The 15,192-nt window shown below is 40.1% G+C and overlaps 1 protein-coding gene across 4 annotated transcripts in view; it reads left to right on the top strand.

The window, feature by feature from the left end:
- KCMF1 (potassium channel modulatory factor 1) overlaps window positions 1-15,192 on the top strand; it is a 56,528-nt gene that overhangs the window by 13,976 nt on the left and 27,360 nt on the right. For all 4 annotated transcript variants that reach the window (XM_087957463.1, XM_087957465.1, XM_087957462.1 and 1 more), the window contains exon 2: window positions 14,931-15,098. In XM_087957463.1, the coding sequence (XP_087813589.1) occupies window positions 14,931-15,098 (168 nt within the window). The remainder of the gene's footprint in view (window positions 1-14,930; window positions 15,099-15,192) is intronic.

Below are 15,192 nucleotides of genomic sequence, written 5' to 3'. Positions count from 1 at the left end.
CTTGCAGCAAAGCCACCAGACTTCCTCTCTGGCATCCGATACCTCACGGCATCTATGCCAGCAAACTCAGATTCACACAGACTTGGCAACCTTTCAGGGGCCTCGTTCTCCCAATTCATCCATGCAGAGAGGAGAATTACTATTGGGGGATGAAGACCACAGAGACCTGGCATTTAGGAACAGAAACAAGCAACAGTTTCAGGCCAAGCAGCCATTTTGTGGGTCGGGAAGTCCCTTTCATCTCTACAAGTGACTGCTAGTCCAATACTCCCATTGGTGGCTGCCTAGCTATATTTGCAAACCAGTGGGAGGCAACTACCACAGATACTTAGGTCCTAAATATGGTGAGGCTAGGTCTCACACTTGAATTCCTCTCCACACCCCCAAAGCACTTCATTCATTGCCCCATCTCCAACAACATAAGGAGAGGCCTCATGGAGATTACAATCCAACACTTGTTGGACATTCATGCTATTGAACCGATTCCAGAGGACCAACAGGGGCAGGGATTCTATTCCATCCTGCTAGTAATCCCAAAGAGCTCCGGGGTGGTGGAGGAGAGCAATTCTGGACCTCAAGAAATTAAACATCTACCTTGTCTACAAGAGATTCAAAATTCAGTCCCTCCAGTCCATCCTGGAGAGCATCCGAGAGGGTGACTTTATAACATCCATAGACCTGATGGAGACATACCTCCACCTGCCTATCCTTCCATTCTACCAAAGGTTCCTGAGATTCTATTATGCTGGATGGCACTTTCAGTACAGAGCCCTACTATTCGGCCTGTCCTCAGCGCCTAGGACCTTTACCAAATTAATGGCACTGGCGGCACACCTCAGTTCAATTGCCCTGCGAGTCCAGTGTTACCTCAATGATATTCTAATACAGTCATCCTCTTACCTTCGGGTGAGAGAAGACCTGCAAGTCATGATCCGGGTCCTCCAGGACCACGAATTTTCAGTCAACTTCGAAAGAGCCACCTATTTCCCACCAATTGACTGTTAAACCTTGGAATGGTGATAGATACCAGATCGTGAGAGCTCTCCCTTTCCCAGGAGCATTTGGCCCATATAGAGTCCTTAGTGAGTTAGATCCAAGAAGAACAGACAGTGTCCCTGACCCTCCTCTTGCAGCTCCTCGGCAAGATAGTGTCCTGCATATCAATTGTCCCTCGGGCACTTCTGCACGCCAGGACCTTGCAGTAGTTTCTTCTGCCGTATCAAAGGTCCAGCAGCAGCAACTCATGCCAGGGTTCGGGTTCCACCAAAGGTACTTTGATCCTTCCAATGATGGATGTCCCGAGCCATAACCAAAGGATATACTTTCAAGGAGCCCAGACACTTGACCATCACCTCAGATGCCAGCCTCTTTGGTTGGGGCACCCACCTCCAGTCCCAGATGACACAAGGGCTCAGTCAGACATGAGGAATCATATCAACTGGCTGGAGCTCAGGGCAGCACACTTGGCCCTCTGCAAATTCCAGGACGCTATCTCAGGTCACCATGTCCTCCTTCTCTCAGACAATGTGGCCACCAAGACCCACATCATTCGTCAAGAGGGCACTCCAAGTTTCTCATGTGAGAGGCTGAACAATTAGGACTCTGGGCAGAGAGACATCTTCTCTCCATCAGAGCGGAGTACATCTCGGGGACAACGAATGTGCAGGTGGACTGGCTCAGCAAAGCTATAGTAGACCACTCAAGTGGTGTCTGCATCCAGACCTCTTCAGGGAGCTATCCGAAAGGTTTGGCCATCCGATCCTGGACTTGTTCGCCACCCTAATGAACACCCAGCTGCTCAGGTTTTACACCAATTTGCAACACTGGGGATGGAAGGGATCAATGCTCCGTGGCCCCCAGGGCTACTGTACACCTTCCCTCCTCTTCTCCTCATTCTGGAGGTAATCAGGAAGATGCTAGCGGAGAAGGCAGAGCTCCTACTTGTAGCCCCCCCCACTGGCCCAGATGCCTGTGGTACGCAGATGTGGTCAGCCTGTTGGTATCCTGACCTTGGAGGATTCCTCAGGACAGAATTTCCCTCAGCCAGGGGGCTTTGGTCCATCCAGAGCCATAGTGGCTCCAACTGACTGACTGACATTTGAGAGGAGAATTCTGAGGCAGGACAAATTCTCCATAAATGTGATACAGACAATTGAGGCCTCCAGGAGGTCTTTGACTAACAGGATTTATGATTCAACCTGGAAAGCCTTTTATAGCTGGTGCTCCAAAGGGCACATTGAACCCACCTTGGTATCAGTGGCCCAGAGTCTGGAGTTCCTCCAGGAAGGGCTGGACAAAGGTCTGTCCCCTAATACCATTCGCAGACAGGTAGCTATTCTGTCCACGGTGTTAGCATGCGGGGATCTGGAGTCCCTTACTCAACACCTGATTATGCACAGGTTTATTAGAGGTGCAGCTAACCTAAAACTTCCTGTGGTACACAGGTACCCAACCTGGGACCTGCCCAAAGTACTACAAGCATTCACCTCTGTGCCTTTCGAGCCGTTGCGGGCAGCCAGTCTATGCTTCCTCACCTTCAAGGTAGCCTTCCTTGTGGCCATCACTTCGGCCAGATGAATCTCCGAACTGAAGGCCCTCTCCATAAGAGAGAACCTTTGCACCTTTCATTCAAACAGGGTGATCCTGCAGTTGGACCCCTCCTTTCTCCCCAAGGTGAATTCCTGGTTCCATAGGGCACAAGAAGTCATCTTGCCAGATTTCTGTCCAGGTCCGACCCACGCCCTGGAGAAGAAATGGCACACCTTGGACATTAGGAGGACCCTCTGTACCTACATCAAGAGTACAGCCTCTCTTCAAAAAACTGAATCCTTGTTTGTATCTTTCCAGCTCTCTACGCTAGGTAACAAAGTCATACCATTGACCATAGGCCAGTGGATACGGGCATGCATCGCCAAAGCTTATGAGCTCCCATTGCCCAGGCGAGTGACAGCTCATTCCACCAGAAGCGTAGCCATGATGGCTGCATGGGCAACACAGGCCTCTATCGAGGACATCTGTAGGTGGCAACATGGTCTTCTCCGTCCACGTTCATAAGGCACTACAAACTGGACACCTTTGCTTTGGCTAAAGCCGCCTTCTGCAGGAGGGTGCTTCAGAAAGTGCATATGGACTTGGGACACAGGACCAGACTGCTACCCACCCTTAGGACAGCTGGCTTTGGTATGTCCCATTCTTGGATTCTCTACTCGGCACACTGGAGAAGGGGTGTTGGTTTTACCTGATAACGTTCCTTCTTGGTGTGCTAAGACAGAGAATCCAACCCCACTCTGGTGACCGTCTGGTCCAGAGTCCAGGAGTGGCCGGAATCAGCACTGGAAATACGTCTATTCAATCGCTACGCCTTCATCAAAACTGGGACTTAGACAGGCAAAGGAGGCATGGCTGGAAATTTGACAGACTCAGTGTCTGGGCTGAAAGGCAAGTGTCAACCCATTCTCTCTCAGCACTGAGAAGGAGCGTATCAGGTAAGACCAATGCCCCTTCTTAAAGCGAATATAAAAATAAAACCAGAGGCTCTTTTGGGTTTAATGGATAAAGAACTTGAAAAAAAATTGGAACTTTGATTTTATATATGTTGATGGCAGCAAGAATACTTTATGCACAAAAATGAAAGGATACTTTGATTCCCACAATGGATGATTGGCTGCAAAACTTGATGGAGTTAGCAGAAATGGCTACATTGACTGCTTTGATTAAAGAAAAAAAATCCACAATTTTGTTTCTACTTGGAAATGGCTTTTGAACTGTGTGCTTGAGATGGAAAAAAATGAAACTTTGATTTTGGGTTTTGTTGATTAGATAAGTTTGTTATAGAAATGACTAGTATATAATTACCATATAAAAGTAAAAAGTTGAGGTTTTATGTTACTACCTTATTCTATTGCATCAAAAAGAGTCGGAAATCAATGCTTCCCCCCGCCCCTTTATCCTACACTTTTCTCTCTTACCCTTTTCCTACCCAATTTTCCCATTATTTTCATTCTTTTTCTTTGTACTTCTGTATTTTATACTGTATTTTGATAAACTAATAAAAATATTAAAGCCAGACTAAACATTTGCTTTGATTAAATGTATCAAATGTACTTGCTGATGTCTTTTTTACTCAGTGCCAAAGACAGCTTCTTTAACACAAATTAAGCATTTTGTTCTTTTAAAAAAACTACTATATTTTATCATTTATTCTAAAAACACTTGTATTTTATCATTTCAAGAAACTATTGAAAACAATTAGAACAGGTGGATATAATTTCCATATAAAACCTTTACTAATAGGTATTAACTCCAGTAATTGCAGCACTAGTACTCAGTAGCAGATCTTTTTCTATGGATTTTGATGTTTTCCTTGATTAATTTTCCCTACTAATTTCTAAAATGATAGTTTGTTTTCAAAATATGTGAATGGGAAAAAAATAGGTAAACTCATGATACATTTATTGCTTGCTGAAATAAACACTATTATTTACTTGGCCATTATTAGAGTCATATGTGACTATGATAGCTAATGCAGTAGTTGAATATTGGTTGGACTGTACTAAAATCCATGTGAGGAGTGACCTTTGGGAAGCTTTCAACCAAGAGATGTTGGCACATAGCTTCTTCTTATTTAGCCAAAGCTTCTGATCATAATGATTTGAAGTTGGGTACCTGTAGTCTGCTCTTCAAAGTGGCTTTGTCTTTTCCTGGGCTTGTAACATTGCTGGAAAGGGTCAGAAAAATATTTATTCAAGTAAGGCAGATGCATGTTATCAGTATTTCCTCAACACCTCCTTAACGTAATCATGTATTTGCCTGATCTTTGTGGATTAATAATACTCTGCATGTAGATAGATTGACAGGTATAATAAACCCAAAATATTACCACATTGCATGTATATTATAAACTGTTTTTCAAATCAATAAATTGTGGCCAAATATTAATAGCTAGGTGTTGTTGGTATCAGTTAGACACTACTCAGTTTGTTCAGTTTGATTCTCTATTATTTAAAAATGAATTTGGGAGGCAAGTTTGTACTGGTAGTTCTTGACCTACGACCATTTGTTTTAGTGGCCATTCAACAGTACGATGGCACCAGAAAAAAAAGTGAATTACGATTGATTCTTGCATTATGACTATTGCAGTGTCCTTAGGTCACATGATCAAAATTTGGGCCCTTAGGACATGCATTTATGACAGTTGCAGCATTTCAGGATTATGGGATCACCATTTGTGATCTTCCCAACTGGCTTCCGACCAGCAAAGTCAATGGGGGAAGTTGGATTCACTCAATCATCACATGATTCACCTAGCAATTGCAGCAACAAAGGTGTATAATCTAGTGCAACTCACTTAATAACTGTCTTGCTTGGCAACAGAAGTTCCAGTCCCAATTGTGGTCGGAAGTCAAGAACTACCAGTAACAGAAATAAAAAGGGGGGGGGGGGAATAAATGCAGTTAAATACACTCAAATTAATGTGGAGTCAATGATCTCACAATATTATTCTTCCTTACAATGCCTTGAAATGAATAAGCATATTTTTTGCTTATTGATTTTGTCAGCTGTGTTGTAGATTAGAAACTGCATTGAATATTAGCGTTACTGAGCAACTCAGCAGTGTTGTGTTTGGCTATTGCTGAGCTTTTAGATTCAAATATAACATTCCTCCAATTGGTTGAGACAGAAGATTTAAATGGAACAAGTGGATTCTTTGGCATCTTGTTCAATGTCATATATAGATACAGAGATATTATAGGCTGACGAAAAGAAGAAAATGCTATTTAATCTGTTTTTCATCCTAAAGAAACAATGTGACTCCATTTGATATTTGATCTTATCTTAAAACTATGGAAATCTTGCTAGCATTACAATAAGTACTTTATGGAATATTAAATTTTATCTTGATTAAGTTTTTCTTTTTTTCTATCTACAGCTGATTTCTGATTTCTGATACATGCTTTCAGTTTGATAGGGACCTATATAAAATATGATTTGGATTTAATAACCAAAGTTAAAAAATAATGTATATGGTATGTGAGATAACGTGATTTTTTGTTTGTTTGCTTGTCCTGAAAACATTGCATTTTAATTACAGAGTTGGAAGAAGCCATGTAGCCCCTTGCATAGTACAGGAGCCCAAATTGTAGAATCCTACAAAGATGCTTGAATATATGATGAAGGGGAGTCTACCAGTTTTCTGGGTTGTTGGTTTCTCTGTCAAATAAATCAGTCTGTAGTTTGCTGAATTTTCCTTTTCTCTCGTTCTGAAGAGTTACATTTTCTGTATTCCAGTTGTATATCGGATACTTCACAAGTTCTCCAGAATTCTGACGTAGGTCCAATCCATCTAGTTATCCAGTTGTTTCAGTACTTTGGGATATATTTCATCTAGTGTTTTTAATTCAATACTGTGATAACATTACAAATAGCATGAGACTCCAATTTTTAATTGGCCTGTCAGAAAATGTATGTATAGTTAGAATGTAATGGTCAATGTGCTCATATTTACAGACTTTTTCATTATTAGGAGAATCCAGACAAAAACCTAAAATTATAAAAGCTTACTTTTATTTTTGAGTTGAGTCTTCTGAACTATCTTTGCTCTAAAACAGGGGTTCCCACCCTGGGGGTGCGAGACGATATTCCAGGGGGTGCGAGAAAAGTCCAGGTAAATAATAGGATATTGGCTATATGTTGGCATTTTTATTTATTATTTATTTCAGGGGGTGCGAGGTTCGAGTGAAATTTCTTTAGGGGTGCGGGGCGAAAAAAAGGTTGGGAACCACTGCTCTAAAACATCATCATCTGAATGTACAATGTGTAGCTTTTTTTATACCTGACTTACTATAGTGTTTTTTATTCCAGGGGCAGGGGCAGTAGTCCAGGGGCAGTATTAACCTCTGCTTCTGCCTGTTGCACTCTTTTTTTTTTCTGTTCCTTATTTCTATTTGGTTTTCTCCTTGCTTAGTTTTGATCAGGATTCGACTTGTCCATGCCATTTTTCTTTGCAATGTTGGATTTTTAAAAAGCCAATTATAGAAATCTTGGAATAAAATAGTATATTTGTTTTGTGGTCAGGATAAACGATCGCAGCATAGGTGTTTTGTTTTGAACTCAAAGCGTAAAAACAATATCTCCCACTTAGGATACTTTGGTCATCCCTTGGGAAATGTAGAGCATTTCAACTGCGAAGAATTGAGCCCTTTTTAGTATGTTCGGCATAAACCAAAATACGCTTTTTTGTCCCGAGGATGAAATAAAAATCGGTTTTGTTCCAAGAAACAGAATCCGTGTAAAAAATGTATAGGTAGGTTCTATGAGTGCTACATTCAGATACTGGCTGGGAATGAATGTTTATATGCTGTCTGTGTGTTCTCATCCGTTTTGTAATATTTATGTTACTCATGCTGTTAAGAAGCTCTAGCGGTCTTCTTTTTCTTTCTTACACCCACTCTTTTGCACAAGTAGCAGCACTGAGGAAGAATAACATAGTTCTTTTGCATCTGGCAAACAGGCATCACATTTTTGACAGCCTGGTCCCATTTTGGTGAACCTATGGCACATGTGCCAGAAATGGCACACAGAGCCACTTCTGCCGGCATGCGAGAGGTTGCCCGGAAGAGCCCCACTGCGCATGCCCAACAACTGATGTGTGGGGGCGGAGGTGCGCAGGAGATGCGCATGCATGCACAGAGATGCGCAGCACGCATGGGGGGTCTCGCGTGCATGCACAGATGCATGGCATGGGGGGATTGCGCGTGCATGCACAGGGATGTGGGCGGCCCCAGCACGCATTGCCTTCTGGGTGCTGGCAATTTTCGGCACAGGAGCCAAAAAAGGTTAGCTACCACTGGCCTAGTCAAAGAAATTAAAAAAGAAAGAAAACCTCATAGGGCTGATGTACCAATTAAAAAGAATGTTCAATAATTTAACTATTCTTTTTTGTGCTATTATGTGGTAACTGAGCCACCCAGAGAGGTTAAAAAAATAATTTAAAAAAATCACCTATCTATTCTTGCTGTTGGAGGGGTGGAATTTATAATGTGACATGCTAATGTAAACAGTGATGCCCCCGGATAAACATTTCTGAAGTTTGAGTGATGGGTAGCATTCAATAGAGAATATCATTTCACTTTTCAAGACCTAGAATGAAAAACAAGGAAATGCAGCTGATCCTGAGTTTTAATTATTGTTCTATGTACTTGAAATATTTTGTGTTTTGTTCATAGTGTTTTGTTCTGAGGGAATAGAGCCAAGTTGAAATGTTTCAACAGAATTCATTTGAGTCAAACTGTTTTGTTCTACACTTGAAATAAAAAATAATTTTCTGTTTCGTGTATACTCCTGTGATTCCTAAACCTTTTTGAATGTAAGCCATATAAGATTTATCCATATAGTGAGAGAGGTCTTAATGTGTCACATCCCTATAATCTCTGATGCATTGTGTTTTCTACAGTCTTGAATCAATATTAGCAACTACTAGACAATGATGCGATGTGGCTTTAGAAATCAATACTGCACAATTAATCTGGTTGTTGGTAAAATTAGATCATTAAGAATGTAATTTGTAACATTCAAAATTATGTTGAACTGAAAATAGATGTTCCTGTATGCTAGGTAAATCATGGCTTAAAACAGGACTGTGAACATGCTTTTCTTTCAAATATAGAAATAATGGGGTTAACGCAAAAAAAAAAATCCATTAAATTACTCACTGCTCTGGATCTCTGAGTAATAAAATTTAAATAATATGATTCATGCATTACAACAAGCTTCCTGCAGGCTTTCATTGTGAGAAAGCCTTACAATCGTCCTATCTGAAAAGAAACTTAAATTTGATCGTAATTATTTTATCTTGTCATTTCTTTGTGTATGAATACTGTATTAAGTTTTTTAAAATGCATGTATGGTTAGAAGCACAGCAAAAGGTGAGAAAATCCTTGAGAAACAGTATTTTCAAAACTAGGGTGAGCTATTTTATCCTTACTATTCTACTCTCTAATGTCATAATGTTCAAAGATTGTATCTTGTTTTTATTGGCATTTCAGCTGAAATGCCAATAGAAACAAGATACAATCTTTGAACATTATGACATTAGAGAGTAGAATAGTAAGGATAAAATGGGGAATTAAGCAGGGAGGGCCCAAGAAGGCATAAAATAACATTAGAAATGGTTTCAAGCTTTGAAAGATAGAAAAGCTAATTTTATTTTCAACACTACATTTTTGAATACTATAGGCTTCCATTAGAATGAAAAGAGCATTAACTGAAAATGTTGGTGTAACTCAGATTTGGAATGCAGTTCTATTGAGTTGCCACTAATAGGCTGCATATATCAGTGGTAGTATAACCGGTAGTAAAAATCACTACCTGTTCGGCCATAAAAATAAGTCTCTGATCAGCTGAGAGGAGGGGGAGAAAAGCCTCCAACTGAGAGGATAAAAGACCAAAAAGTGCAGGGGGGGGGGAGGTTGCTCCTAGCTTTTCGTTTCTTCATCCTCTCAGCTGATTGGCACGTTAGGGATGCGCACGTTAGGGGGGTGCGCATGCACACACATGATCACCCACCGAACCGGTAGCAACTAAGGTAGGATCCCACTACTGGCATATGTCATTTATCAATAATATACTAGAGGTAGTTGTGTTGGCATTAAAAACAAGATATATGATGTCTGTGTATTATAAGTTGACTGTATTGCAAACATATTTCTGAGTGTTTGATCTCTGTGCTACAAGGAAACACTGTCATGCCTAAAACATTTTTGTAAAATTATTGAAATAAGCAATCATGAAAATTAAATATTGTGAACTAGAATATATTACTACGATCATGGGATCCTTGGTGCTGTCCAAGCATGGTGGTTTTCTTGTAAACGTTTCATTACCAAACCGAGGTAATTACATGAGTCCTAGTGGCACAGTTCGATCCTGATGGGCTCAAGGTTGACTCAGCCTTCCATCCTTCCAAGATTGGTAAAATGGGAATTCAGATTGATGGGGAAATATGCAATATATTTCAATGTTTTTAAAATTGTTTTATAGTTTTAGAATTGTAAGCTGCCCAGAGTCACTTCATTGAGTTTGGGTGGCTAGAAATTGAATAAATCAATCAGTCATGATTTATGATTGCTAGGAGGGAGTGGGGTTTGCCCTTTTTTTTACATGCTAGTGGCTTGCCCTTTCTGTGTTGCTAGAAGTGGTCTTGGTGGTTCCTTGATTGGGCTGTTGGCTGCTGTTGGCTTGTTTGTCTGCATTGTTAGTTCCTTGACTGAGGTATTGTTTGTTTGTTTGTTGGTCTACTGTGTTAATCTTTGTTTTTATCTCTGCTCATGAGGGTGTTGATTGCCGGTGGGGTGGAGTTTTGGTCTTTTTGTTTCTTTTTTGGCTTTTGAGGTTTATCAAAAGGGACAATCAGATTAAGTTAAGATCAAGATTAACACTAGACTTATACTAGCAACACTCATGCCATTGCCACTGTTCACCAAATCCCACCAGTCAGTAGCCAAAGACCCACCTCAATCCAAGATATGTCTACATTTGGGTGAGCAGTCTGCCAAGTGCCTAATTTTGGTAACGTGACTATGGAACTGTTGTAATGGCCATAACTTTGAGGACCAACTGTGAGTTACTGTTTTCAGCACTGTTGTAATTTCAAACATTCACTGAACAAACAGTCATAAGTCAAGGATTATCTGTCTAGCATTATTAGATAACAGTATTGTAACTTTGTAACATGAGTTCTGAACATTGGGCAGAGCATTTCAAATATTACAGAGTTAGGTTACAATTTTTTCAAACCTGCCTTGGCTGTCAAGGCAAGATAAAACATTGTAGAATATATTTTCAGGACAGGAAAGCTTAGAGAAGCAGTAGCAAAACAATGAAGCCATTTACCAAAATTATTCCATAATTGCTGGTGTATCCAATGTAAATATTGTTTATAGCAATCATTCTATTTTTTGTTGTTTTTCTTCTACCTATTCTATGTAAAAACTTGGAAGCTAATTTTTTTGGAGGTGAGATAGTTTCCATTTTTCCTTTTTTTTGGCAATGACCTGATCTGTTATAAAGTGTTTTTTACTTTTGTGAGAATTTTCACACTTTTATTGAAAGCTTCATGTACTGAAAAGTCAAATTTAATGGGAAGAATCCCAATTACTCTTCAGTATCTCTTGCTTTCGTGGTGGATGAATAACCTAGATTAGGAGAAAGCAAACGGACTGCAGTTTTTATAATCGTTGACTACTGTGGCGGAGGTACTTGAGTTGGGAAAAACAATTCTGAGGTAATAAACTATCTCCAACAGATTGGCATACCTTATGAACTCTTGCAGAATCTAAAATTTACGGAATCTTAATGTTTTATTAAATTTAGTATGAAAGAATGAACCCCATTGGATTGGGGTGCCGTTCTAGTCTGTCTTCTGCCTCTTTGCCTTTTTACACAATTTGAAAAAGCTTTCATCAAGTAGCAGCAGTCTCCTCTGGCTTGACTTTCTTTTTCTTTGATATTTTATCACTAAAGATCTTTATCCACAATTTGAGATGGGCCGATTCTGTTCTTTTTCTCAGCCTTTCTATCACTTGTCAAAACAGCAGCAATGCCAATCCTCTCATTTTCTGTCAAGTGTTGAAGCAGTGATATTATTAGACCTACTCACTCCTAAGAAGGAAAAGAGGAATACAAAAGTACAGCAAAACATGTGTCTAGTCTGCAGAAGCTTTCTCCTCTTTGACACAATATTTTCAGGACATGAAAATTCCAAACAAATGAAAAATATTGAGGCTATTTTATACTTTCCGGTTCTTAATCCTGATTACAATATTGTCTGAACCAATCTTTGCTGATGAAAGCCACATCATAGGGAGGGAGAAACTAAACATCTGCATTGCTAGTTTTTATTAAAACTAGGAAGCATAGCATTTGGTCAGTATTATCAGTAAATTATTTTAAGCTTTCATCTGAAAGTTTAAAAATAAAAGCAGAATAATTCTGTAGCATTTTAGATGGAAAATTGGGGTGAAATGTTAATATTGTAGAATGCATTGTGTGCTGAAACTTGGAAATGCTAGTTTTATTTAGAATCTTCCAATAGTTATATTGGAAGAATAGCATTTAATCGAGTGATTGTTGCCTTTACTAGTTTTTTTTATTCAGAGATGTAGTGGGATATTTTCAAGAAGAGGCTGAACACACAAACAAAAAAAAGTATATTTTTTACATTGAGTAGGAGGAGGGGGGATAGTCTTGATGTTTCTAAATGGTCCCTTCCAGTTCTTATAAGTCCATGATTCTCTTTTAAGCATACTAAGGTTGCAGTACTAAATGCATCAGTTAAATACTTTAGAATGAATATTGTTGAACTCAAATAATGTCACATTTGAAGAAATGCATAAACATACTGTATATATATTAAATTGCAAAATCTACTTTTTGCTTTCCCTTCTGGTAAAATATTTCAGCTCAGCTGTTTTGAACAATGAAAAAGTTTTCAGATTCTTTTTTTACTAGAAAATAGGATTTGGAAGATTTTGAAATTCAATAACATTTTTGATTTTTTAAAAATCTATATATATAAAAGGGAAATACCAGTCACACATCATAACAAAATCTCCAGAACCGTAAAGCCTACAAACTTGAAATTTGGCATGTATGTTGCTCTTGGTTTCTAGGTGCTCACTAAGAAAGGATTTTTCAAAATGACCATCAGAGCATTAGTATTTCATATATTATTATTAATACGCTCCGATACTAAAGGAGTTCTACTCCCCATCCCCACCTGAAAAGAAATCTGTTCCAAATGCAAAACACAAGCAGAGGAGAGGAATTTCAGTTTCACAGCACCAAGCAGCTTTAGTACAGAACAGTTGAGCTAAGCCATGCCCAGGCTCCTTGCTGTCTCCCTGCTCACACAGCAAATACTGTTTCAGTTTACAAACAGCCCTCAACTCTCTCACACACTGACAGGATGCTAGCCAGGTGAATAACGATGGATGCTGGTAGGCAGAGGCAGAATTTTTTCCCCTTGTTTTCCTCCCCCAAAACTAAGCCCGACCACATAGTTTCGTAGTGATACAGGTATCAAGCTAGTATGACAGATTTACAAAGCTAATACGAATATTTTTGGACACGGTATGACTTTAATGTCAGACATTATCTGCTTCAGATCTGATATGTTATGCTCTTAATCTGTGCTTGAGATATTTTATCAATGCTTTTCTTAGACACCTTTAAACTATAAGCTTTTAATGGACAAACCAATGATAATTTTAGTCTGTATATAACTAGAACAATACAGATTCCTTTCATATCAAAGGGTTAGCAGTAATCTCAGTAGCTTTTTTGTTTTAACTTACAGTAGTTTTTATAGTTAAGATACATTTATTAAACAAGAATATTATGTCAGTATGCTCTGATCAGAATGAAATGTATTACAAGAACGATATCTGTTTGGTTTGTACAGAAATGCTTTTATCTGGTAGTGTGAACTACCAAAATAATGTGTAGAAAGTCTTTGGACTTTAGGACAGGAATCTCAAATTCAGATCATCACCAGCCTTTCAAAAAGATCAGTTTATTCGTTTTAGGTCTGCAGCTTTGAAAGTTTTATACATTGACATAAACACCTGTAGTCACTACCAGAGTTTCTGGACAGCAGCTGCTGGTAACAAGCTACACCAGGGATGTGGGGAACAGGCCAGTGGAAAGAGGAGGTTTTGTAGTCCTGAGCTTGGCTCTGATAGCATTTCTATAAGAGGCAAAACATGCAGCCATCCTGCCTGTTCTGTCTGGACATGGAACAATGCTATCTTTCTGTGTACACCTGTTAGCCTCAGTTTCTCTGATATACCTGTTGAATTCCACAGCTTTGTTCATCTCCATCAGTCTCCTAAATCTTTCCTGGAGAGAGGAGATGGAGGGGGTGAAAATTAGGATTATAAATTCAAGATTCGACAGTTCCTTTTTTTCTGCAGTCCATGAAGGAGGTGGTTTCTATTCTGGGCAGCAGGCAAGTTTGCACTGTCTTTTTCTATCCCTTCTTGCTTGCCAGTCCATCTCTCTATCTTACTGTTGTTTCACATGTTAACCTCATTTAAACAAGCATGATATTCTTCCGATTAAAATCGGAATTCCGATTTTTTAGGGAATCCCCCCCTTTCCCCCCACCCCTTCTTCTCCTCCTTCCCCTCCTCGGAGGCCCTGAGTCAGGAGTTGCTGGCGTGGCTCCAGTCCGCGTTGCCTCAGGAAGGGAAAGGCAAAAGGAAGAGCCGCGGCGGCGCTTGCAGCGGCAGCAGCGGCTCCTGGTTTTGCCTTTCCCTTCCCGAGGCAACGCAGGACTGGAGCCACGTGGAGCTGCGCCGGCGGTAGCAACTCCTGACAGCCCCAGCCGGATACCTGAGCGGAGCCCGGGCGGTGCGAGCGGAGGCCGCTGAGCGGCAGGAAAAGGGAGCTGGGCCAGCCACAGACCAGCCTCCGTGCAACACGCCACCGCCCGGCCCTGGCGAGGGAAAGCAGCGGGCGCTCCCCGGGCGCGGTGGGGGGTCTCTTTTGGCCGGCCCCGATTTTTTTTTCAGAGTGGAATATCATGCCTGTTTAAATGGGCTGCAAACAATGCCATCTTCTTTTGAGATAAACTTGCAAGCATGCCTTGGTGGTCTTGCTCTTTGTAAGTATTATTATGGTTCTCAAAATTGACCTGGAAGCCCTCATGTTGGAGACTCCTATCTGAGAATATGAATAGTCAGTATTTTAGCTGATTGTTGTAATGTGAGAAGCATGTTCAGGGTAATGATGAAACCATGAACCTTAATTTTCAACTATAAGATAATTGATAGAATTGATAGTAATTCTGGACAGTGGTATTGTAATGAAATTGCTCAGATGTCCATTGTTCATGCAAATGGCTAATGATTTTCCGTTGTTTTTTTTTGCAGGTGTCAGCTGCGATGCATGTTTAAAAGGCAATTTCCGAGGTCGCAGATACAAGTGTTTAATTTGCTACGATTACGATCTGTGTGCATCTTGTTATGAAAGTGGTGCAACAACGACAAGGCATACAACTGACCATCCAATGCAGTGCATACTAACAAGGGTAGATTTTGGTAAATGATTCTTGCCTTTTATTTATTTACTTACTTACTTATTTACTTACTTAGTTACCTACTTAATGTTATTTCAAGGTAAACAAAAATTACT

Source organism: Notechis scutatus, chromosome 2 (assembly GCF_049901735.1).
Source record: "Notechis scutatus isolate UNSWTSFEM ecotype Mainland chromosome 2, rNotScu1.2, whole genome shotgun sequence".
Lineage (NCBI taxonomy): Eukaryota > Metazoa > Chordata > Lepidosauria > Squamata > Elapidae > Notechis > Notechis scutatus.
This window is presented reverse-complemented; position numbering and strand designations above follow the sequence as displayed.